This window comes from Oryza glaberrima, chromosome 10 (assembly GCF_000147395.1).
Source record: "Oryza glaberrima chromosome 10, OglaRS2, whole genome shotgun sequence".
Taxonomy (NCBI): Eukaryota; Viridiplantae; Streptophyta; class Magnoliopsida; order Poales; family Poaceae; genus Oryza; species Oryza glaberrima.
Genome location: NC_068335.1, coordinates 15,358,883 through 15,383,782, shown reverse-complemented (window position 1 = coordinate 15,383,782; position 24,900 = coordinate 15,358,883). Strand labels below are relative to the sequence as shown.

The 24,900-nt window shown below is 44.9% G+C and overlaps 5 protein-coding genes across 5 annotated transcripts; 1 reads left to right on the top strand and 4 right to left on the bottom strand.

Moving 5' to 3' along the window:
• Window positions 1-1,148: 1,148 nt before the first annotated feature.
• On the bottom strand, window positions 1,149-2,223 carry LOC127752856 (SKP1-like protein 11). Its single transcript, XM_052278292.1, has 2 exons — window positions 1,699-2,223; window positions 1,149-1,584 (listed from the first exon to the last, which is right to left on the bottom strand). Exons 1-2 carry the CDS (start codon window positions 2,182-2,184, stop codon window positions 1,408-1,410), a joined length of 663 nt encoding a protein of 220 aa, XP_052134252.1. The 5' UTR covers window positions 2,185-2,223; the 3' UTR covers window positions 1,149-1,407.
• A 2,534-nt stretch (window positions 2,224-4,757) lies between these two features.
• LOC127785739 (FH protein interacting protein FIP2-like) lies at window positions 4,758-7,942 on the top strand. Its single transcript, XM_052313142.1, has 11 exons — window positions 4,758-4,977; window positions 5,076-5,182; window positions 5,256-5,396; window positions 5,511-5,672; window positions 5,788-5,871; window positions 6,082-6,128; window positions 6,238-6,311; window positions 6,445-6,503; window positions 6,953-7,012; window positions 7,268-7,348; window positions 7,611-7,942. The coding sequence occupies exons 1-11, from the start codon at window positions 4,950-4,952 to the stop codon at window positions 7,662-7,664; spliced, it is 897 nt and encodes a 298-aa protein (XP_052169102.1). The 5' UTR covers window positions 4,758-4,949; the 3' UTR covers window positions 7,665-7,942.
• Window positions 7,943-8,030: 88 nt separating this feature from the next.
• Window positions 8,031-9,176, bottom strand: LOC127785740 (23.2 kDa heat shock protein-like). The gene is made up of 2 exons (XM_052313143.1): window positions 9,002-9,176; window positions 8,031-8,474 (listed from the first exon to the last, which is right to left on the bottom strand). The coding sequence occupies exons 1-2, from the start codon at window positions 9,120-9,122 to the stop codon at window positions 8,041-8,043; spliced, it is 555 nt and encodes a 184-aa protein (XP_052169103.1). The 5' UTR covers window positions 9,123-9,176; the 3' UTR covers window positions 8,031-8,040.
• Window positions 9,177-14,168: 4,992 nt separating this feature from the next.
• On the bottom strand, window positions 14,169-16,601 carry LOC127786344 (17.7 kDa class II heat shock protein-like). Its single transcript, XM_052313720.1, has 3 exons — window positions 16,454-16,601; window positions 16,078-16,256; window positions 14,169-14,865 (listed from the first exon to the last, which is right to left on the bottom strand). Exons 2-3 carry the CDS (start codon window positions 16,178-16,180, stop codon window positions 14,474-14,476), a joined length of 495 nt encoding a protein of 164 aa, XP_052169680.1. The 5' UTR covers window positions 16,181-16,256; window positions 16,454-16,601; the 3' UTR covers window positions 14,169-14,473.
• A 129-nt stretch (window positions 16,602-16,730) lies between these two features.
• LOC127786343 (soluble starch synthase 2-1, chloroplastic/amyloplastic) lies at window positions 16,731-24,656 on the bottom strand. The gene is made up of 10 exons (XM_052313719.1): window positions 24,286-24,656; window positions 23,814-23,921; window positions 23,447-23,671; window positions 22,264-22,603; window positions 20,655-20,719; window positions 19,760-19,837; window positions 19,569-19,679; window positions 19,359-19,403; window positions 18,780-18,953; window positions 16,731-18,261 (listed from the first exon to the last, which is right to left on the bottom strand). Exons 1-10 carry the CDS (start codon window positions 24,430-24,432, stop codon window positions 17,305-17,307), a joined length of 2,250 nt encoding a protein of 749 aa, XP_052169679.1. The 5' UTR covers window positions 24,433-24,656; the 3' UTR covers window positions 16,731-17,304.
• Between the last annotated feature and the right edge of the window lie 244 nt (window positions 24,657-24,900).

Here is a 24,900-nt window from a genome sequence, read left to right as displayed (position 1 = left end):
CGGGAAGGAGAGGATCGCCGGGATCGTGATACCAGGTTGTCAAGTGCCTCGGCACCCAACAACGCCGGACCGTGACTACGTAGCTCGTAGCTGCGCTCCAGTCCTCACCGCGAGGTTTTGCCCCTCGGCTGGTGGCTTGCAATTAGTGGAGAGAGAGATTAGGAATGACAATCTATTGGCTGCCCTTCCAACGGGACTGATTACAGGATTATATGGCCACTGGCCTAACCAATTATAGAAGGCTATCCTTAATTCTAGGGACACCAAAAGTAGCAGCAGATTTCTTCTTTCCTTTCTTCAGCCACTGGACGTCGCCCGTCGCGCGCTCGGCCGCTCGGCGCATGTCACGCCTGCGCCTGTACGTGCGGCCTTACATGACAAAAGAGCAGAATGCAAAGGCATCAAGCATGCCAACAGAAAATAAAGCATTGCCAGACTAAATTAGCAAGATTAGTAGGAATCCAAAATTTCTCAGATATGAACTTGCGAAACGGCAAAAAACTAACTTGATCACAAATGTGCAATCCACAAATCAATTAGTACGGATATAAACCAATCTAAATACATGTACTCATCTTCAACACTAAAACTTGCAGAATGGTTAACTTCCTGCCATAATCTTCTCTATTCGCCTAATCATCAATCTGTGTCCGGGGTACCAACATACTGATCAAGCAAACTAAACATCACAGAAATGCACACTTCACAGCTGAGAACAGAATGCAGAAGGTATCAAGCATTCAAACAGAAATAACACTGCCAGACTAAGCAAGATACTAGCAAGCGAAGATTTCTCAGAGATGAATGGCTAAAAAAGGCAATTAGTACTGATATGAACAAATCTAAAAATACTCATCTTCACACTAAAACTTGCAGGATGCTAACTTAATTTCTGCCATAATCTTCCATGTACACCTAATCATCAATCCTGCAGCCTATCTAGCAGGCATAAAACTGGAGGTGACAATCTCAACTCACCAAGAACAGCAACAGCGACTAACACAAACACGCCCGGTGAAATTTTTTTTATGCCCGGCGAGAAATAGCACAAACGCATTTAGCCAGCGTATCATACCCTGACAAAGCAATTGAGCATAACAGATTCACAATTCCTAGCAGAGAGGCAGGTAAAGAACATCTCACAGCTGCAGAACCATCCAAGCAAAAATAAACTAATTACTGAAGCTGAGCAAGATATAAAATAAGCATACCGATTTACTCTATCTAACTGTTTTGTGCTGATCTGAACCAGATCAGAAGAACATCCACCACAACTCACAGCAAAATTTTGCAGTATTCGATGCCTAATTTGATTCTACCAGTATGGAAGTTTTTTCAGTAATTCAGAACTCAATCTGTGGAGGCCTATCTTCTAATAGTCAGAACAAGCCAAGCCTTCCTCTCCCTTCAGTCCTCGAAGGCCCAGGCGTTCTCCCTCCTGACCTCCGCCTCCTGCTCCGGCGTGTAGTCGTTCTCGATCTCGAAGATGTCGCGGATCTCCTCCGGCTTCTTCCCCCTCATCTTGTCCGCCACCGCGGTGCACGCGTCGTCGAGCAGCTCCTCGATGTTCAGGTAGTTGGCAGCCTCCCAAATCATCCCAAATTGCAACAATCGGTGTTAAAATCGAGAGACCACACAATCCAATTGGGGGAGAAAAAAACAGAATAAGGTTTGGCGGGGGTGTGGTTGTGCTTATACCATGATGATCTCGAAGAGGGTGGAGTTGTCGACGTCGAGGAACTTCTTGTCGAACGCCTTGAGGCCGTGCGGGTCGGCGTCGGGGTCGACGAAGGTGACGGGCTTGATGGAGGAGGCGGTGGGGGGGAGCTCGACGGGGAAGGGCGGGAACGGGTAGCGGTCGCGGTCGGAGGCTTCCGGGTCGTAGTGCGGCGCGTGCCTCTCGCAGTACTCGACGAGGAGGGCGAGCACGTCGGAGTGGACGCCGGCGATGGGGATGGCGCCCGTGGCGCACTCGTCCTCGATCATGCCGCGGAGCGTCTTCGACACCCGCGCCGCCGCCACCGACGCGAGCACCTCCACGCCGTCGTCCGACACCAGCACCAGCTTCTCGCCCTCCTCCTCCGCGGCGGCGGGGGGCGGCGCAGCCGCTGCCTCGTCCGCCTCCTCCGGCGGCAGGGGGCGCTTGCCCTTGTGGTCCTCGGCGGCGGCGGTTGTGGAGGCCATGGGTGTGGGATTGATGAGAGCTTTTTTCTCTCTTCTACTTCTTCGTGGGGGTTTGGGGGATTTGGGGGGTTTCGTTTCGTTGCGTTTTATGGAGAAGGGGAACGGAACTGAACCGACCGGGGTTGGGTTGAGTCGGGTATTCTTCGGCATGATCCGATTCCGACCCCGGTCGTGGCTGTGCGAGCCCGAGACCGAGCTGGTTTGGTTAGTGCCACAAACGCACAAGCGCGCGGGTCGGTCTCGGTGAGAACTTCGTGATGCTAAAATTTCAGTGTTTTCGAAATAAAAATACGGAGGAAACTACAAATCGGACTTCTGATTTTATCTTCAAAATCAGGCGTTGTTTTAGTATTTGGAGAAGAATGCTTCACTACTAGCTTAACATAAGTTTCGAACTATTTAAGTGATGAAACATGGTTGAATTATGGATTAAAACACTTTGTCTAGATACACAAAACATCAAAGCTTCAATTACTGAAACATCAACAAATCCACAAGAACTGAAGACAAAAATTAAAACATCATAAAAATTCTCACTGCAACATTTTGATCCAACACAAATAAACATCAAAATACATTGGTTGAAACATAAAAAAAAGAATCACAAAATACACCAGTCAGATACGGCTTCTTCTTCTCCTTCGGTGGCAACAGAGAGGAGTAGACCGAACTGTAGAGCTCCAATACGGCTTTGCTGCTAGCGGAGGATGAGACCAAAGAAACGGCATCGGTGGCGACGAAGCAGGGGTGATAGGGCTTGAGGTTATCACCGGTGGCAGGCCGGAGAAACCATGTCGGTGGCGCTAAAGCAGTGGTGACATGACTTAGGGGTTTCCAGCAGCGGCGAAACGGTGTTGATAGTGATGAAGGTTGGAAGGGGCTATCATCCTCTTGTGTGAGCCGGCGATTGGAAAAGAGCCCGATATTTTGTTATCCCATGATCCCATCAGGCGCATGATAGCTAGCATTCTCCGAAAACCTCAGCTTCAAGTTTAGATATCATATAACATGACACTAAAATTAAAATAGCTATTGCTTATGGACTAGCCACAAAATAACACTCACGTATATCTTCGATGTAGTGTACAGCATATATATCTCACTTTGGCTTTCACATGTTGACTAGATTGAAGAACAAGATTTATATTTTATAAAGTGAATTATATTTTGTACTATCTTTTATTATCTAAAATTTACTCTACACCACTCTTTACTTCATTTTTTCACTCTACGCTATATATTTATCTTTTTTTAGACCACTCAAACTCTCTTCATGCGCATATCAATAACCTCGAACATATCGACACCTTCATGCTGATAATCTCCTTTATTTACGTGCAGCTAACATCTTTGTCGAAGGAGAAGTTTAATGTGGTTAATAAAAGCGTAAGAGTTACATAGTCCTAAACGTTGTAAAGGTAAAAATATCTAATCTGGAATAAAAATATGAGATAATGGGTGGTTCAAACTTGGATATGAATGTGATCCAAAGTATAAATCACTCTATTTTATATCATAATTACGGTATGGGTGTATGGCTAATACTTTATATTCTCCTATAGTCACGTATAGTCACACCTCGTTTGTCGAAGGCTTCAATATTGGATTGGATAAACCTTTGTGACGTCTCTTTTCCTTTTCTACGTTTGCACATCTTCTTCAGAGTTATAGATATGTTTCAAGCATTGATCGATCCTAAATTTTTTTAAGCAATATTCTTCTTTATTAAATATTAGAAACTTAAGTACGGAGACAAAAATCCCTTTGAATTAAATCTTTGAGCATCAGAGATAAACGAAAGAGACATTGGGCTATAGAGTGGCCCTAATCATGGTTGCTAATATAGCATATGACTTGCATATGCATTGACATTATAAAAAACACAATTAGTTATAATATAATAGACCTATAATACAAAATAATATAAAGTTATATTGATTATTACGTCGAATTCACAAGCCAAATTTTTTTCTCTCAATAGTACGATAGACCTAAGATTGTGTTTGAGAGGGAAGGAACGAAGAAGACTGAGGAATACCTAAAACGAGGTGAACCATTATCATATGATTAATTAAATATTAATTATTTTAAACTTGAAAAGTTGGTTAATATGATTTTTGAAACATTTCTATAGAGTATATTTTAAAAAAACATACCGTTAACAATTCAGAAAAGCGCGTACATAGAAAACAATGAAGTTTTCTTCGTAATTTGTTAATGCCAAACACACACTCACAATCTCTAAAGATCCGAGTTTATTACATATCTATTTTACGTTGAAATGAATTTCTAAAACTTATATTGGAGAGGATATGAACAATTACTTCAAAACGAAAAGACAATTGAGGCCGTGTTTAGTTCCAAAATATTTCTTCAAATTTTCAACTTTTTCATCACATCGAAATTTTCTTACACACACAAACTTTTAACTTTTCCGTCACATCATTTTAATTTCAACAAAATTTACAATTTTGATGTGAACTAAACACAGCCTAGAACACCTTATCGTTTCAAAGTTCAAAGTTCAAACCATTCGAAAAAAATCCCAAGAAATCATAGGCTGCAGTGGCTGCAACTGCTGCGCGTACCGTGCTCTGCCCTCGGCTCGGCCGGCGCGACCTCTCCTCCTCGACCCGCCTCACTTCTCGGCTTCCCCCGCCCCCGCCGCCGCCGCCGCGGCGGGACGCGGGCCCAGCGCCGGCGCGCGCCATAGAAACCGCAAGAGCGAAGCGCGGCGAGATCCGGAGCCCGCGCCGCTCGCCGCCATGCAGCCGCCGGTCCTCCTCAACATCGGTCCGCCGCCTCTTCCACCACCCGTAGCATATCCGTTTCTGCTCGATTCGATCCAAAAATTGGTCTCACCCCCTCACGCGAGCCCGCCGCCGATGCAGGGGGCAGCAGGTACGAGACGACGGCGGACACGCTCACGCAGCGGGATCCCGGGTCGCTCCTCGCCGCCGCGCTCTCCGGCGCCGCCGCCCACGGCCTCCCCACCACCGTACGCCGCTCGCCCCTCGCTGCCGGTTGTGGTTTGATTCTCCTAATCTCCTCGGCTGACCTCGTCGCTGCAGGAGGATGGGGCCGTGTTCGTGGACCGCGACGGGGAGCTGTTCCGGCACGTGCTCAACTGGCTCAGGGACGGCGCCGTCCCCGCGCTCGCCGACGCCGAGTACCGGCAGCTGCTGCGGGAGGCGGAGTACTACCGGCTTCCTGTATATGAGCAATGCCTCCTGCCACCCTGGTTGTGTGTGTGTGGGGATTTTGACCCCAATGCTGTGTGAGAACCTGACATTGATTTTTTGGTTTGGTCTGATTTGATCCTCTAGGGATTGATCGATTGCATAAGTGAAAGGATTGAGGATTGGGATGATAAGATTGGAAGATCTTCAGAGGCCGAGCTGACTCGCAAGGACGTGATCAAGTGCATCCAGGCTGATAAAGTCCGGTTCCGAGGCGTCAACCTTTCTGGCCTTGACCTGTCCAAGCTTGTAAGCTCTTGGGAAAGCTCACTTGTGTAGTTTGCCATCCATTGTTACTGAAATGCTTCTTGTAAACTTGCGGTGAACTTGTTTGTATGTGCCTTGTTTTCCCTATGTTCTGCAGGACTTATCGGAAGTTGATTTCAGTTGCGGGTGTATTGAGGAGACAAAATTTTCCCTTGCCAATCTTCACAAAGCTAAATTTGGGGTACAGAACTTGTAGTGTGATATCATTCTGCTTATTGCATATGTGTTAATTGATGAATTGCCTATTTGGATTTTTACATCTCATTTATTTATATATTTCAACTCAGTGTTAATTGATGAATTTCCTATTGTGTTTTTGCTTCAACTGAGAAATACAGAAAATTGGTAATGTGTGGAATTCGGTTGTGAAACACCTATGTATTCTTTGCAGGAGGTTCAAGCTTCTCGATCTTCGTTCAATTATGCTAATTTGCGTGAGTAAGAAGATTTCAGAGTCGCCTTTCCCTTCAGTTTCTCTTCTCCTTTAGCTAGTTCATGTTTTGGACTTTGGAGGTTCTGTTAGTAATTACAAAATATGAAATTGCAGGTGTGAGTTTGTAGGAGCAAATCTCCAAGAGTCTACTTTGGACAGAGCCAACCTACAAAGTGCAAACCTGCAAGGTACTTGACCTTCTATTCTTTTCACATTTTACTTGATCACAGATTATTCTGCTTGAACCTGCATAGTTTTCTTTTTCTCTGCAAAATATAAACAAATGAGTAGTTGCAATAAATTCTTCAGCCTATTCTGCAGATGCATGCTTGGTAAAATGTAGCTTCATTGAAACAGATCTTCGTTCAGCACATCTGCAGGTTTGGAAATAAAAAATTGTGTTCAGTACTCCATATTGCTGCGTATTTCTGCTATATGCTAACTGAAATTCTGTTCCATTAATTATTATGTGCAAGGACACTGCTGCCAATTTCTTATAATATAGGAAACTGTTTTTTTTTATGATGATGAACCTGAAGCCAAAAAACATTAACATTTACGATATATAGTCTTTCTTTTGTTCTCTAGTTCTGTAGCATCTAATATTCTAATATATCATCTTGCATACTGGATCCATGCCAATCATTTTTTATGTGTAGCACCATATAGGCACATACCTTTTTCCCCGTAGCGTCACTTTGCAGAGAAACCGTATGTGAACTTATTTGTACCTACAATACACATATTATAATAAGTTGAATGCTGTTTGATTCTCATGGATCAGTTTTAACACCAATTGTTCAATACTTCAATTTACATGGATTTTCAGAGTGCAGACCTTACAGGTGCCAATTTGACAGGAGCTAACCTTGAAGGAGCCAATCTGAAGGTAAAAATTGTACATTGCGAATTTGTGATGCATTTATTCCCAGGATAAGCTGATAATCTTTTGTGTTACTAATCTAGAATTGTTCCTTCAGTAAGATTTGACAATGTCCAATAACCTCTGTACCAATTCAGGCATACTATCTCTCATGTTGTGCATCATGGAAACTGAAGATATACTAAAAGTTTTTATTGTCTCTTCCAACAATTGCCATTTAGACGAGACAAATCTAAATTAGTATCCTTTTCACTTTTTCAGGGAGCTAAATTGTCTGGTTCAAACTTGCAAGGTGCAAATCTTCAGCGAGCTTACCTGCGGGAAGTTGATTTACGTGAAACTGTATGTCTACTTCCTATCACTCCACTTCATGGCAGCCAGTTATCTATTTCTGTTTCACATATGAATGCACAGGAAAGTCGCATCTAGTAGGATAAAAGTGCACAACCTCAATAATTCTGTGTACCTTCTTCCCCTAGGTTTAGATCATGCAACTGCAAGATGCAATTTACTTGATATGGATCTAACGTGGGAATGTGGCATCATAGGTTCTAGTAGTTCAAGATTGTTTTCTAAAATTTAATCCATGTGTTCTTTTGAGCAGCAATTAACTGGTGCTAAGCTCGGTGGTGCAAATCTGCTTGGAGCTATCAGATAGTACAACAGGGGAGTGTCCATCTTCGTCGACATTGTTTGCGCGATGCTTGTTGGAAGAAACACTGAATTACAGATTTACAGTAGTTGCTGAATCCTGTACAATACTCCATATCATCAGTCCACACCCCCGTGAGTTCCTGTCTAACATCTCAGAACATCTCAGTGATTTCCGACATCACTCTGGCTAGCAAGCAGTGAAAGTTCAGCGCAGAAATTATCAGCACAGTTAATCAATATCCTGAGCTTCCCAATTATGCTTATTACAGGGATTTTATTCCATTATTTATCCTCGTCCACACTGGAAAGTATCCATATCTTGTTGGTATATACCATGTTATGCAGCGATTGTGTTTGCACATAGGGTGACGCGGTTTGTATCACTCGTTCTTGGTCGGTTTGTTGGCGAACGTGACGAGCCAGAGCAAGACGACGGCGATCACGACGTTGAGGACGACCTGCCGGTGCCGGCTCAGCGCCCCGGCGAGCTGCCACGCCGGGTGCCCGCCGCGCCTCGCTGCCGCGCGGCGGCGGCGGCCGCCGGCGATCTCTCCCTCCTGCTGCTGCTGCTGCTGCTCGCCGTCGCTGCCGCCGCCGGCGGCGGGAGCGCCGGGGCGGGGCACCTGGACGTAGAGGACGCCCTTGTCGAGCTGGACCTTGATCGCCGACGCGTCGCCGGCGGCGCCGGGAGGGAGGTCGAAGCGCTTGAGGAAGTGGAGCCAATGGCGGCCGCCGCCGTTGACGGCGCGCTCGCCGCTGATCCTGAGGCTCCCCGACGCCTCCACCTGGACCTTGAGATGGTCCTTGCTGAACCCTGCAACAATTTGGCATATATTATATCAGTAGTTTTGCAACAAAAATAGTTGAACAAAAAATAGATGCCTACCTATTTCTTACGACGAATGCTACTGGTACTTTTGGCCAAGATTTCAAGAAAAACGGTACGGGTTCACAATCCTGATATCGGATCAAAAACCGCTCACTAACGGTATCTCTAGTTTTCAAGAATACTATTGATAAACGGGTTCACAATCCTGATATCGGATCAAAAACCGCTCACTAGCGGTATCTGGTTTTCAAGGATACTGTTGATAAACCAACAAAAACCGATGTAATCCAGATAAATCTTATCAAACAATTAAAATCCAGTTTAATTTTCTCTAACTTACCAAAAATCCAACATTTTGTATTTTCGACTTAGTCCAGAAAGTCTGAATTTTCGGTTTCGGTCGGTTTCTAGCATATCGCCTTGAAAACTGAATCTCCCTACAGGGGGAATGTTCCGTAGAACACCTAGCTAAGAACAAAACCTGAATTTGAGACGCAGAATTGAGGAGATACCTGTAACGTCGAGGACGAGCGTGTCGAACTCGTCACCGTGAATCCATTCGCTGTGGGGGTCGATTTCAGACAGGACACGGGAGCGAGAGCCAGATGCTGCTGCTGCTGCTGCCTGATCCATTTTGCTTGTGCTATTTTACTTGTGCTGAACTGTGTGCTTTGCTTCCTTGCTCGGTTGCTGCTTGGATGAGAAATTTGCCGTGCACAGCAGCTGGGTTATATAGGCTAAATGGCTAATCCATGGAGCAGTAAAATATTGGGACGTGAGATGGAAGACATGCCAAGTCTGGTAATGGTGATGAAGGAAAGGGGAGGATACCTCACCTTGCCGACCAGCATGTATTCATCAATGGGGCCAACTCCTAGCTAGTAGATGGATTTCCTTGCTTTTGTGCAACTCCATTTTACAACCTTTTCTTTTACAGTTATTTATTATTGCAAATCTTTTTTGCTTGATCATGAAGCTGAAGCTGATGCATGTCCTCCTTTTCAGGGCATCTACAGACTGAAATGTTGAAAGAAACTAAGCAGGGCAATGGGAAACTGAAAAGGGTACTACCAGTTTTAGCTCCCCTCCCGGATTTGAATTCTATATGATTGTTTTGCCCAAAACGGTCCTTGAAACAAAAGATTGGACACCATTGAATCCTATTTGAAATTTCTGCCTCAATGCATGGAGATTTCCGAAGGAAAGTTAGCATGAGGTTTAACCTCTTGGAAATGTCTATCTGCCTTATCCAATTACTATGCTTTTCTTATGGCTTGTTCACTTTGCTACCATTTTCAACCTTACTTTTTTTTAAGTAAAGTTAACAAAAAAAATTGGCTACATTTAGTTGTTCCCAAATTTTAGTAAGTACATATGAAATCTTGCTAAAATTTAGCAACATTATCAAAATTTTGGCAACCTTACCAAAATTTGGCTACCTTACCAAAATTTGGCAATGCCAAAACTTGGTAAGGTTGAAAATGGTAGCAAAATGAACAAGCTCTTACTGTTTATTCAAATTGCCATTCATGAGTTTGTATTTTATTTTATAATCATCGGTTTTGCATATGCATTCATATCGAAGTCCTGTTTTTTCCCCTTTAATTTACTAGTTCTAGAAGGACCTTAATTATTTGGTGGAAACATGCCAATAGGTTCATCATCGCATTAGATCTCCTTCGCATTGGATCTGATCATTTGGCTCAATGAAGACGGAATATGGAGCGGATCTAGACCATAGACACCGTAGGCCATACCCCAGGGCCTGAAGTCAAAAGCCCATGGGAGTTGACAAATTTCCACCATGATAGGGTGATCTCACAAGAAAATTAGAATGGGCTGGCTCAGTTCATATCTCTAAGTTGTGTCCGTCCTGACAGATGTTATAGGCCATTGTTCGGTTAGTCCCTCCCATAAGAGAATTGATGGGGATTTGAAGTGACTTATTCCGCACATATTATGATATGAAATTAACCCCAATTAACCCCCTCCAATCCCTTTCTCTTAATCCTCTTCAATCTTTTTCTCCTCCAATCCTTCCTTTTGGGCTTAACCGAACAAAGCCCTCAATCTCCTCCAATCCTTTCTCTTCAGATTAGCCTCCAATCCTTTCTCTTGGGATTAGCAGAACAAGGCCGTATTGGGTCATCGGATTCAACATTTTTGGAGCTTTGATGAAGACTCCGGTTCAAAGCACACGCCTTGGATCCACTACCATTTTTGTTGAACCAGTTCTATATATACAATATGGAAGCATGCCGATCAATTAGCGCCTTTTTTTTGGGACCATCTATAGATCACTTGACAGAAAACCCCCTTAGAAATCTTGCAATTTTTGGACCACCCAATTGCTTTAAGATTTGTGCAGGCAACCAAACCCTAAAAAACCTTTCCTCTCCCAATTCCCCCTCACGCCGCTGCTCCTCAGTGCGAGAGCATTCTGCCCGCCTCCGTCTCCGCCACTACCTGGCCTCGCCGGCTTGTCAGAAGGTGTCAACGGCGCCGGTGAGCCCCCACCTCCACACCCCGACTGGCCTCCTCCCCCCTCACCTCTCTCCTCGAGCCATCGAAGGCGAGATGCTCCTGGCCCGCCGTCTTCCTCGTTGCTAGATCCGCCACCATCGGCCACCACAAGCTCGCTATGCCCCTCCACCAACGCCGGCCCACCGCCCTCCTCCGTCCCTGTGGCTCCGGCGCCGCCGCCGGCGCCTCGCCGCCCGCCCGTTCCGCCGCTCACCGCCGGGCCGCCGCCTCCCACGACCATTCCTCTAAGCTCGGCGAACTTCCCCTTCTTCCTGTTGGGATACGCGTAGGATACGATAGCATAAATCAAAAATTTCCATCGCGTAAACCAGGAACCATGCAAGTATTAGATCATAGATCGTTACCACTTGACGCGCTGCACAGTGGAAGAAAACGCTGAGAAGTCGAAGGAGCTCTCGCGAAGTAGCGCGCGTCGATGTAGAGGAAGTAGTCGATCGCATCGGCTCGACCTTCTCCTACTCGTGCGTTCTCCTCGCCGTACTCCCACGCCGATCAGCACCGCAAACCAGCGGTGCCTCTACCGGTATCCACACGTACAGGGACGGAACGCCACGCGCAGATGTGCTAGCACCCGCGCGCGGCTAGGGTTTTGCTCGGGGAGGGAAGTGACGGCTAGGGTTTCTCACGTGATGCAATGCCTCCGCCGGTCACACCCCTCACGAATATATAGGATCCATTACTCGGGCCTCCAAGGTCCGTAGGACTCCTATTCGGATCCCTATCCGAATTAAGCTCATATTCGATCCCTATCCAATCCCTTATTCCGGTCCATTAAGCGTGTGACCCTGTAGGTTTATGTACACTCGGCTGTAACCCGAAAACTCTTTTTCGGTCCACGCGTCAACAGCGGCCCCTAGCAGAACGTATTGACCCACCGGACATACATCAAGATCATATTGGCTGAACCTCTAGTGTATACTTGTATGAACCCCTTTGCCTCACGATATCGATTAAGCTCAAGGCTAGATATGTGCCATCCTCTAATAGCTCAATCATTCACTCGAACCTGTTAATAGATTATATAACTTGTGATTGACTCCTCAATCACCTTTGGCATGGCCATGCACTTCCATAATCTATAACATCGAGGGGCCCAAAGATATCTCTCCATAGGAGGCAAATCCTATCTTGATTATTCATATCCCACTACATGTTTCATAGCATACCCGAAAACTACTTTTATAACTACCCAATTACGGAGTAGTGTTTAGCAGTCCCTAAGTAAACTACTACACATGTTGGAAACCATGATAATCTCAGGTCTAAGGATTCAACACCAACACTAAATGAGATCACTGATGACACAACACATATGGCTCTTGCAGTGTCTCATGTTGGGTCTATCCAACAACATGTTCACCAACATGTGTCCACATTATTAATTTGGTATCTCTATACCATGATCCATGAGACATGATCATCAATTAATACATGTGCTGATCATTTAAACATATTTGTTCCACATATGATATTTGATCAGGGATCCTTTAGAAATAGTAACAAACAACATAAAGAGTCTCATAAAAGAATCACATATTCATTAACAAATAATGGGTTATCTATTTCGAGGAACAATGTCGGATAAATATGTAAACATAGTATGTGATACAATCATCTCTATGATTGCCTCTAGGGCATTTCACTAACACTTCCCCTTCCCTCTCACCCCTCCCCACTCCGGGACCCTAATTCGTTGGCCCTCCGCCGGGGAAGTAGAGGAGTTTGCCGGAGTTGGAGAGCAGCTGGATCACGAATCAGGAAGCACATCTAGTGGACCAAAATTTGCAATATTTAGAGATAGATTTTCTGTCAACAGATGGTTAGCAATTCTGTTTTTCATTTGGCATATGTTCAATTAATCTCAATTCAATCGGTTCTAGTTAAACATGGAAGCAGTCAAGCAGAAGGAAGCTTACAAAGAAATCGGCGGGAGAGCTTTCCATTCTCGCATACCCCACGCCGCCGCCGTTTCTTCCGGCAATATCACCGTGCGCCGCCGAGAACCCCGGTGCAATCGCGCTACGTGCTTCTCCTATGCACGATATAAGACGCGGCCACCCCATGCAATGCATACACACGGTGGCAGCGACACCGCTCACAGATCACGCCGGCGACGGCGGCGGCGACGACGAGGAGTTGGTTTTGTGTGCTGTAGCCGGCGGCGAGCGCGCGATGCAGCTGTTCCATCTCGTCGCGGCGTGGCTGTTCCCATGCGCGGTGTGCGCGACGACGACGATGACGACGCCCGCGGCGGCGGACGATGGCGAGGGCGGCAGGGCGGCCGAGCCGCCGCCGATCGGAGACCGGCTCCAGCTCGGGACGTCGTCGTCTCGGCAGCAGCGCAGCCGCTCCGCCTCGCCGCCGTGCTTCGGCGCCCGCACGCGTCGGCAGACAGCGGCGGCGACAAACGGCGAGGCAGTGGTGGCCAACGACGAGCCGACGACGGCGGAGCACCATCCGAGGAAGAGCGGGCGCCGACCGGCGCCCGCCAGGAACGCCATTGCAACGGACGCGCCCGCCGTCTCGTCAGCCTCATACTCCTCCCCCACGTCCTCACCTCCCTCCTCGCTCCGCGACCGGCTCCGGCTCGGCCTCACGGCGTCGCCGCCGCGCCGCGCGCACGACGGCAGCGAAGGGCGGCGCGGTCGGAGGCTACCTCCGCAGGATCTCCAAGCGGCTGATGACGACGCGCGGCGCCACCGCCGCCGCGGACGCGGCGGCGCCGTCGGCCACAATGATACCCCGCTCCTCTCCGCTCGTGGGAGAGGGGAGGAGAAAAGGCGGGAGCGCCATCGCGACGGAAGATGAAATCCGAGCTTTCGTCATCGCGAATGGTTCGCGCGCAATTCCCTTGGTCTAACGTGCGACGGTGCGTGTGCCTTCGCCGCTCTAAAGCTAATCATCCGTTTCAAAACATGGCCTGAGCTTAAGGGTAATTTTATCATTGTTAAGAAGATATACAGAGATATCATATTTTCTAATATAAAATTTGATACGTTTAAATACTAAATACCTATAAAAAATTTTAGTGTAAAATTTAGATACCTTAAGATACTTTCTTAATAACTATAAAATTTTCTCAAGGCTTAAGGGGGTGTTTGGAAACTTTAGTCCCTAGGGTTTAGTCCCTCCAACCAAACACCACCTAAAGTTAGTGTCTAGGAGTTGGAGGACTTTTGTGACACGTGAATCCGATGGCCCACATGTTAGCCACTTAAAATCAGATGATAGTACTGCACAAGGATTTGCATGGGGACATCTCTTTCATGCGACATGGATGATCATATATATGAACAGAAAAAGCCAAGGCTTTGTTTACATTTCCATTTTCATTTTTCCATTCAGATGGATTTCATTAATTCTTACAGCGAAACCCATCGCATCATCGCGATCGATCAGTGCTCGTCATCTCAGAAATAAATACCGTGTGTCCCCCCGGTTCATGGCTTCACGCTGTACCTGATGTAGATGACGAAGCTAAACAAGACGAGCACCACGCCGAGCAGGGTGGTCGCGAGCTTTCCCCGCTCCCGGAGGAATTGGCATCGTTCGCCGCCGCCCCGCTGATCCCCTCCTACTACCGCGGCGGCGGCGGCGGCCGTCTTGGCGGGCGGCGGCTGCTGCTGCGGCTTGACGCCGGGCAGGGTGACGCGGATGACGCCGTCGTGGAGCCTCGCCTGGATGGCCTTGAGGTCGCAGCCGTCGGGCACCGGGAACTGCAGCCGGAAGCGGCTCCACCGGTTGGTCTCGCCGGCGACGGGGCACTCGCCGCTCACGACCAGCCGCCGCCGGCTGCGGACCAGCTGCACCTTGATGTGCTCCTTCTTGTACCCTGCATATATGACACGCCATCGATCACCAAAATGGAACAACGAGTCATAAACTTTGTCCAATTTGAAACAAATTATCGACACAATTGTAGATATAAATTAAATATTTTGATAAATAAACTTAACATGTAGTATTTCGTTATCTTGGCTTTCTACCAAAAGCCGGATCATTTGAAATATAATAATGATCTCAGTTTAAAAACAAATAGCTTTGTTAAGGGATCGAGCAATGTAGTACAAAAATATTTTTCAACAAAACGTATTTCTTTTGCGTGTGGAACAAATACTTCATGATATGATGGCAATAATATAATCTGTTGAATTAACTGAAAAGAACAGAACCATTCTTCCTTAAATAATCGTCAGGGACGACGTGTGTATTACCACAAGTAACTTTTTTTTTCTTTCTGCGAGGACGCATCTTCCAGGTGTATAGAATGTACGGGTGCTAATAATGTGTACTCCCTATGCATTTTCGTATACAACTGCGTTTAAAATGGGACAGAGCACACGAAAAGCATTTTGAAAGAAAACAGAAACTTTATTCTTATGTTAAGGTTGTGTTCTTCCCCTTTTTTCTCAACTCGCCTCCATCATTTTTCACGCACACACTTTTCAAATTATTAAACGGTGTGATTTTTTGCAAAAGTTTTCTATAGGAAAGTTGCTTTTATTAATCCATTTTCAAGTTTTTTAAGCTAATACTTAATTAATCTGGTTCTAATCATTTGCTTTGTTTTCCGTGTCAGACAAAGTTGGCCGAACTCAGTCTAAGGGCATGTTTAGTTGGCAAAAAGTTTTCCCCTGCACATCACATCAGATATACGGATACATATTTAAATTATTAAACATAGTCTAATAAAAAACAAAATGCAGATTCCGCCAGGAAACCACGAGACGAATTTAATTATTAAGCCTAATTAATCCGTTATTATCAAATATTTACTGTAGCACCATATTGTCAAATCATGGCACACTTAGGCTTAAAAGATCGTCTCGCAATTTTCTGGCAAATTGTGTAACTGGTTTTTTTTTTTGTCTATATTTAATACTCCATGCATGTGTCCAAATATTTAATGTGACAGCGCGAAAAATTTTGTTTGGGAACTAAACATGCCCTAAAGTAGCTAAATATGCATAGCAACAAATCAAAAGAGCATGTATGTATGTAATAGGACTGCTCATGAAAAATTGGAGACGTAGGAGAGCTTTGCCTTTGGCGGAGAGATCGATGGTGAGGGTGTGCGTGGGCGGCTCGCGGACCATCTTGTGCGGCGGCTTGAAGTCCTCGTACGAGCGGCCGCCGGCGCCGTCCATCTCTCCCTCCTCAACCGACGGAGCTACCGCTCAATTCACCACCAAAATCGGTGTGCCGCAGGATGAAGGGATTCAGCTAGGCAGAAGTAGCTTTGATTATAGCTTAGGAATCTGTCATGCATAGGTCGAGGACTATATATATACATGTACATGGCTGGAGTTGTCGTGGAATGGACGCTGGTGATGGAAGAAGAATCCATTTGGTAGGGAAGGAATTTTTGCAGGTGAGGAATGGTGAGCTTGTGTGGGCAAGTTAAATTGGAGATACCTTACCTTGTATGTCACCGTCTCTCCTTGGGGCTAAGCATCCGGCGTCGCAGGCTTGCGGCCACCTCATGCGAGCTTGCGAGCATTGCACACGCTGATACCCACACGGTCGTTGCATACTTGCAATCTCCTTTTCTTTCATGTGCCAATGGACCAGTCGAGGAATCTGCATGAAGCGTATGCATCAACTATCAAGGGGCAGTGTTGCCTACCTCCCCAAGTCACAAGTAGAAGGGAAAGCCACCATGGGATCCACGGGTTTAACTGATCATAGCTGCAGACCAATGGAAAAGCTGACAGTAAATTTGCAGGGGAAATTCCCACTCATGTCAATGTCATCTGGGAAATCCCGGGACGCTAATCGTCTAAAGATCGAAGAACTGGACAACAAGAGCCAAGAAAAAAATAAGGTACAACCGAACCACTCGGTGCATAGGGGAAATATCAACTAGTCTATCCGCTAGTATCTGCTATTCTACTGTACTAAAAGCATCTAACCGAGCTCAACAACCTACCCAGGGGCGAACAATGGTGGTTTGGAGCCTCTCCAGAGCGCACAATGGGGCTTCGAGCCTCTCCTTAGGACAGAGGTGCATGCTGGCAGACGGCTGAATCTTCCATGTGTTTTGCCACCTTCCAACAATGGCATCGTCCGCTGCTGTATTCACCTGGGAAGTAGGTTCATCATGTGCCTTCTTGAAAATGATGTCAGATCTGACAAAAAAACTCTGTTCATCCAAATCACAGGAAGATGTAAGCCACGGAACTAGATGGTGGCCGCATCTGAGCAGCTGACACGAGAAAAAGGCATTTCGGTCATGAATGACTGAACAACCGTCGAGGTCTTCTTGGACTGATCACCATTGATACTTGGCAGCTAGGAGGACTTCCTCATACAGCTTAGCAGCATTATCCCAACTTAGATCTTGCATCATCCCTCTCTTTTGGAGTCCCTCCCAACTAGTCCTGTAGTTCCTGTACGTGTTCAAGCAGTGCCCTAGAGCATCAATCAGTCTGTTTGCCTCTGCCTTTTCAAAAGTCCAACCAAGTCCGGACTCCTCGTAGGGATTGTAGTGCTCAACGGTGTCTCGAAGACCACCGACCGCATGGACTACTGGGACAGTCCCATACATCATGGCATAGAGCTGATTCAATCCACATGGCTCAAACCTTGATGGCATCAATAGTATATCAGCCCCTGCTGTCATTCGATGAGCCAACCTGATGGAAAAACCAACCCACCCCCTAACTCTATCGTAATGTTGGCTCTCAAGCCTCCTCAATGTATCTTCGAGGTCTTGCCGTCCAGTGCCCAACATTATTAACTGTACATCTTGGCCAGCAATCCATGGCATTGCTTCTGCTATAAGGTCTACACCTTTTTGATGGTCTAGCCGTCCAATGAAAGCAATGACAGGAACATCGCCACGAACTGGGAGACCAAGTTCCTTCTGCAATGCTGCCTTACATTGCTGTTTACCTGCCTGAACTGTTTCTAGAGAATAATTGGTGTACCCATCAGATTTTAGGTGGATATCACACCTAGGATTCCAATCAGTTGTATCAATGCCATTTACAATGCCCTGAAATTTCCAATCGCTTTCATTGATGATCCCATGAAGACCCCAACCACCTTCAGCTGTTTTGAGCTCCCATGCATAACCATGGCTTACAGTAAGCAAACGGTCAGCAGCTTTAATACCAGCTGCAAATATGTTTAGGTGATCACCCCCAAATGGGTCATAAAGTTTGAAAAGATCCATGTAATCAACTGGCAAATCCAGATAACTGAAGTCATCTAATGGGCCACGACCCTGAAAAGTGAAATTAAGTAAACTTATTATCAACAGAATAACAGGTACCCTGAAGCAAAAAAACCACATAATTCAGTACAGCCACTATGTAGATTGTTCAACAGAAAACAGAAGCTGTAATCTATTCATTGAAAGTTTGAAATTTTTTCAGACTTCTCTAAAACTTTCTTCTCTGTATTATCTCAATTTTCTGCATGGTAGTCTCTGTTTAATGTTTCAGATATCCATCATGATGTTGCTTGAATCTATCTGCTATCTAAAGCTAAAAATGTTTTCCTTTCTAGAAAGGACAAGTTAAACACTGAAAGATCTATTAATATTCGTTCATGAGCAATCTGTGACCTCAAGGACTAAAAATGGACTATATGATTGTTCAACTTGGTAGATACATTTAATAGATTTGATTCCTTAACTTTCCATGAACCAGAAGTAACACATGGATTGTGCATTTAGTAGGTGATTCATTGGGAGACTTAGGGCAAACACAAATCACACGCGAAAGTTAAAGATCAACATACCTGATGTGCTATATTGTGTATGACAAGAACAGAACGGGCATATATCATGAAACCATTGTCATGATAGTATGCCTTCAAATAAACAGGCAGTAGTGCAGTATGCCAATCATTTGCAAGGAACACAAGATTTCCATCACCGTAGCAGTAGCCACCACAAGGAACATACCATGGAACCTAAAGCAAGGTAATCTTGTGTTTTATAAGCATATCAAGGAAGACAGAGAAACAGGGCTAACCAAAGGTCAATCATGTTAATAATACTTTAGTTCAAAATCTATCCTTGAAAAGCCACTTGAACAGATCAATAAGGAAGGCAACTGATCTTTCTTTGAGCATAAAAAACGTAAGCAAGACACCAAATTACAAAATAAGGACTAATGGAAAGATAAAAGATTAAATAAGAAAGAAGATTTTTCAGATTGTCTATTGCAAGGTTTGTTGACTGTGAAACCAGACGTGTAATGTGGATGGAGGTTTTAGGATTTGCCACTCCCAAATAATGGTAAATGATGATTTACTTTGGATGTATTTTCTCATGGAAAGGCACGTGGTATACTTGACATATGAGCAAATTTTTACCTCTATAGCCGCTTTGCACAACAAAACCATCCGTTTTAAGATGTCCTGCAGATAAAAGTCAATCATCTTAGCTTTAAATCACAAACAACTGAAAAAAGGCAAGAAAGATATACCACTGACTATACATAAGAAAATTTTAATCTCAATTTTTCTTATCACCAAACATGCAATGAAGTGGTAAGTGGTAACAGAGAACAATCCATTACTTACTGTTTGGTCTCCGCCATAAATGTCATTCTCAACGTGGTGGAAGATAGGATTGTCAATGAAAACAAAATCCACACCATCTATGTATGCATGATAATAAATTACCTCCATATCCTGTACAGTGTACACATAGTCTCAAACGAGAATATAGTCAATAAGTTACAAGGTTCTCATGACATGACAGAATAATATACCTGCCCTGCAACCTGGTATCTCCTTGGCTCTCCTAGCTGTTGAGGTTCTGCGTAGTTTTTATACATTGGCACTACTACCTATAAAATATATGTACCCATTGCAAGTTACTACTATTCAAGGAAAAAGGAAACAAGACATATTTCCTATTCAAGCACTTCTACAAATGTAACCACCAAAATATTAGTTTATATTGTCAATTAGGGGGCAGCAACACATAGAAGAGATCAACCTAAGGACCTGAAAATGTGCCAATTTGCAGAAAGGTCATATACCTGTACTACTGCATCACTCAGTTTCAACTATTTGTCTATTGCAAGATGGCAAGATTTTCTCTCAAGATAAAATGTTTAGGTTAGAACTCTGGACATAGTACCAGAGCTATTTCAAGCCCAGGAAACTACTCTATATTTACAATTATTATACTGAAACCCAACATGCAAAGGTGTACTGTTCAGAATTTAGGTCCTTTAATCTCTAGTGCATAATAGATGTGCCTTAGCCAACAACTTGTGTCGTGAAATTTGCTTAAATATTTCACACCAATTCATGTAATAGGGCATATGGCGAGTTCTGCTGACATGTCCCAATTATTCCAAATATATCATATTATTTTGTAGTAACTGGTTCTATATGAGAAGTTTGTATAACTAATTATGCCACAACTGATTAGTTGTGAGTTTCCTGTCTATTGAGGTTTGTTACTCCAATCAAGTCAATCTAAGTAATGATTAAACTATATGCAGCGTATGCGAACTGAAGTTCTTGTAGACTCGAATGCCATCTTGCTCTGCTTGTATCACGTGTTGACTTGTAGAACTTATTAGATGTGATTAGCTTACTGAGTCTATCCAAAAATATTGGTTCAGGAAGTCTTATTTAAAAATTAAAACATACCATGACACGGTGACCTCTCCTAGCCAAAGCCTTTGGCAAAGCTCCAGCAACATCTCCAAGCCCACCTGCAGGAGATTAAGAGATGTCAAAGGAGGGGGAAGAGAGATGAATGCGACTGGTGTATTTATACTTGCAAATATACACGGCAATGAGTTTTGTTATATAGCAACAGTCGAGTTACTGTGTATTGCAGCCACCCAAAAAGGTGGACAAGTGACCATGCCACCACCATTGCCTCCCTCCGTCCCTCATATAGACCATCCTCTCCTTAGCTATAGTAATTGGGTAACTGCCTAAGTCCCTGAATTTATATCAACCATCTTCCCTTCCCCCTCCTTTATCAACTCGAAAGCTAGTAAATGGACCTCATGTTTGGGTATTGAGTGTAAATCTAGAGTTGTTCATGTTTAGACTCATGCATCTTTAGGCCCAACACTGGGGTGAACTCAAGGCTACTTTTGGTACGTTGGTCCAGCTCATGCCCTAAAAAGGCCACTAAAAACAATAAAAACTCAACTGGTGGGTTAAGACGGCCCACGGAAAACCCAAAACCCCCTGAACACGGCGCGTGACCGGACGCTCTCAACCTCATGCGGGCAGCACACGCTTCTACCAGCACCTGTGAGGGGGGACAAATAAAAGACATTCGTACATTAAATAAACTGGAACTTCTCTGTTCTTTTGGGGGCTTCAGGCATGGAAGTGTCAAGCCAAGCTCTGGCATGGCCTTCCAAGGCCAAGGCAATATTTTCTTGGGGGTTTATGAGCAGGTCTGGTTGAAACAATAGACTAACCTGTGATTGTGTAGTGTATAGAATGAATGTTCTATAGCATATAGCAGGTCCAATATGCTCAGTAATATTTGCAAAGATATAGAATTAATTTGGTAGCTTATAATTCTCAAATATAGTATGGTTAGGCTTGAGGAGTTGCTGGTGTATATGTCTGAAGTCTTGGAAAATTAATTCAACATGCCATAGATAGACTATATAGGAGTAGTTTTTTGGGGCATCGATGCATTTGTACTTTACTAGATCAAGTTTAGGGATATTGACTAGTTGGGCCGACTTCATTGCACGAAAAATTCATGATGTAAGACACAGCATGCATGCTCTTCTACAACAGGCAGGAATGAATATATCTACATCTATGTTCTCCCTGACACCTAAAGTAACACCCATCGAACCCCAATGTTTCAATCATTGAGTGTGAGCTCTACAGAAGCTACAGAAATGAAATTAGCCTACTTTTGCCTTCGACTCAAGTGAGGCTTCATCAGGACATAGGTTATAAAGTTGCCAATTGTGAGTAACTGGATGGAAACTATCAAGAAATGAAAAAAGGCATGAAGACAGACTACATCAACATTTGTCACGAGAAACATAACGGGCTGACGGAACAAGAACGTTTAATATAGGAACACAAACAACACGTCCTTAAATTAAATCAGCTCACACAGGAAATGTAACCATGTAATGTTGTATTTGGAATTTTGGGTGTTAGCCCACACACCCTCCAGTCCGCCAACTTACAGGTACTAGGTTAAACCCGCAATGTCCTTTCATGGAAACTGAAAAAATTAGAAGGTATGTGGCTATTATGATCTTGCCTGTTTTGGACCAAGGAGCACACTCCGCCGCTACCAATATGATATTGATAAGATCTACAGCAGCTGAAGCAGATGGATCATCACTTGTGCCCTCAGCAACTGACTGTCCCATTTCACTTATTTGACTTAGTTGTGCCTCATAATCCTGAGTTGCAACAACTTCAGATTGATCTGGACGTCTATCAAGGTACATCTGTAGGTCATAGCTAAATTCATCATCGTCTGGAACTTCATCAAGATGATAAAAAGAACTATCTCTTTGACCAAATGGATCTTGCTCATTATAAATGGAACTGTCCTCTATAATTGAAGTGATCTTCTTCCTTTCTGATGCCGATATCTGAATAAGTTGGCCACATATCATAACTCAAAACCACCATTTTCAGTAAACAATAAAAGAGGAGGACCAGAACTGTTTCATATAGTAATGTTTTAATGTGAACAGCCAGCAACATGCATAAATGTAACTGCAAAATGGCCCAAAAAAAGGTTGTAATTCAAGGTCGTTCGCAGGGTGCCTTTCTCATCACCACTATATAATAACCATTTAAGAAATTAGCATGCTACATTTAGTAACATTTCACATTCCAGCAAGAACATGAAAAAGGACACATTTTCAGTAAACTCAGTGCATCAGCCCTTCAGTAGAATACCTAATTGCTTCCATCAAACATGGTGCAAAGGACCTCACTGGTAGATGTTAACAGAGCCTCCATTACCTTTACACCGCCTTGTTCCTCAGAAGCTAGAACTTAAACTGTCTCGTGATGGTATAGAATGTAAAATCCAAGACTAAAAGGTATATCTTTCAACAATGGAGACTACAATGTTTATTACTTCAACAGTGGAAGGAAATGCTCTAACAGCATGTATGTGGATAGAACGAATCTGACTAACATGAATGTCTACCGCTTGTTTGTATAAGAGAGCTTTATAGGTGATCCAACAACTAAAACTATATCATACTTTGGGAAGTTCATAGTAATCTTGTATTTTCAATTTATGTACCTGCACCCAAAAATTGTCTACATAAATGAAAGGTCACACAAATAATGCTACAACCTTTTTAGTTTCATCATTTTTGTGGGCTTGTGACAACCTGCTAAATCATAACTTTAAACAGACAACTTATTTTAAGATTGAGAAACACATTTGTTCCAGCAACAACTTATAGAACAGCTACCTTCTCAAGTAGATTCCGATGGATCTCCAGCACCTCTTTGCTCTTGCGGATAACAGCACGAAGCTTCTCATTGGTAACCTTGATTCCATCATCACTATCGTCACCAACTTGATTCCCTGCATTGCCGACCATTCCAACAACGCATAGACACCTGCTTGACCCCGGTTTGGTCAAACCTGGGAACACCAGCGGCGACCCATAACCAACATTCACATGGGACCTTGCCTAGGTGAGACAATACATTGCATCAGAAACTGAAATCTGCAGGCATTCAGCTGGTTTGACTCGATCGAATTGCGACGTGGCAGACCTAGAATTTCCAGGACGAGTGTACAGGGTAAACAAAATAATACTCCTGATGGCTCACCGTGGATGATAGCCATTGCAGTGCTGCTCGGCAGCTGGTGCGAGCGCCCGAATTCTGAGCCTCCACACGCCCCCACTCCAACCTGCTCCTCCTCGGCACTGCCCAAGTCTGCCCAGGTTAAAAAAGTGTACAACATTCAGATTAGGAAAAAAAAACTATTATGCACCTGCCGAATGTGTACGTGCATTGGAGCTTAATGCGCTCTTAGCCTTAGGCCATGATTTCTAGTTTTCTACTGCGCATTCGAGAGCGAGTTTGAAGTCATTTGGCGCAAATACAATTATACAAAGCAATTAGATCAACAATTAGGATATATATCTCTCTCTAATACACCAACTAAAGTAGCTATTTCGCAAGTGCCGGTTCTCATCTAGGCTGCGCGACCTCCCAATCAACGAACATCCACGCGATTCGAGAGTGAGTGGGCGAGTGTGTGTGAGAGAGTGTGTGTACGAGAGAGGGGGGAGCTCACAGGGCGAGCCGCGGCGGTAATCGGGCGCCGGCGCGGGGAAGGTAGGCGCCGCCCGCCTCCGGGCCCGGGACCCCAGCAGCTGTGGCATCCGGGGGAGTAGCAGGATCCCGAAGGGGCGAGGAGGGAGGAGACGGCCGCCGCCGCCATTGGAGGTCGTCGCTGCTGCTCCCACCCCGCGCGTTGGCCACCTACTGGAGTGAAGTAGTGGAATCGGCGAGCCCTCCTCCCGCGGCGGCGGCGGCGGCGGCGGCGCTGATCCGAATTCGTGGGCTTGGAGTGGAGGAGGAGAAGGTGGTGGAGTCCACTCGACCTCGCGAGGAGACTCCCGTTGAGTTCCACGATTTGATCTCTTGTTTTTTCTTTCCTTTTTTCTTTTTTTTTGGTGCGCAGCAGTGCGAGCCAATTGCCGCTGGCCACGAGCCCAGGGGTAGCGATGACGAGGACCCCACGAGCAGACGACGAGGCCATCGAGGGTGCTGAGGTGGAAGGTGTAGCGGCAACGTGTGGCGCGTGTTTGCCTGCCGGCCTGGGGTTGCTTCTCTACCCTTTTCTTGGCCTGGGCTGCTTTCCCTTCCGTTTGCCTTTCCTCTTGTTCTCTTTGATTTGAGAAGCAAA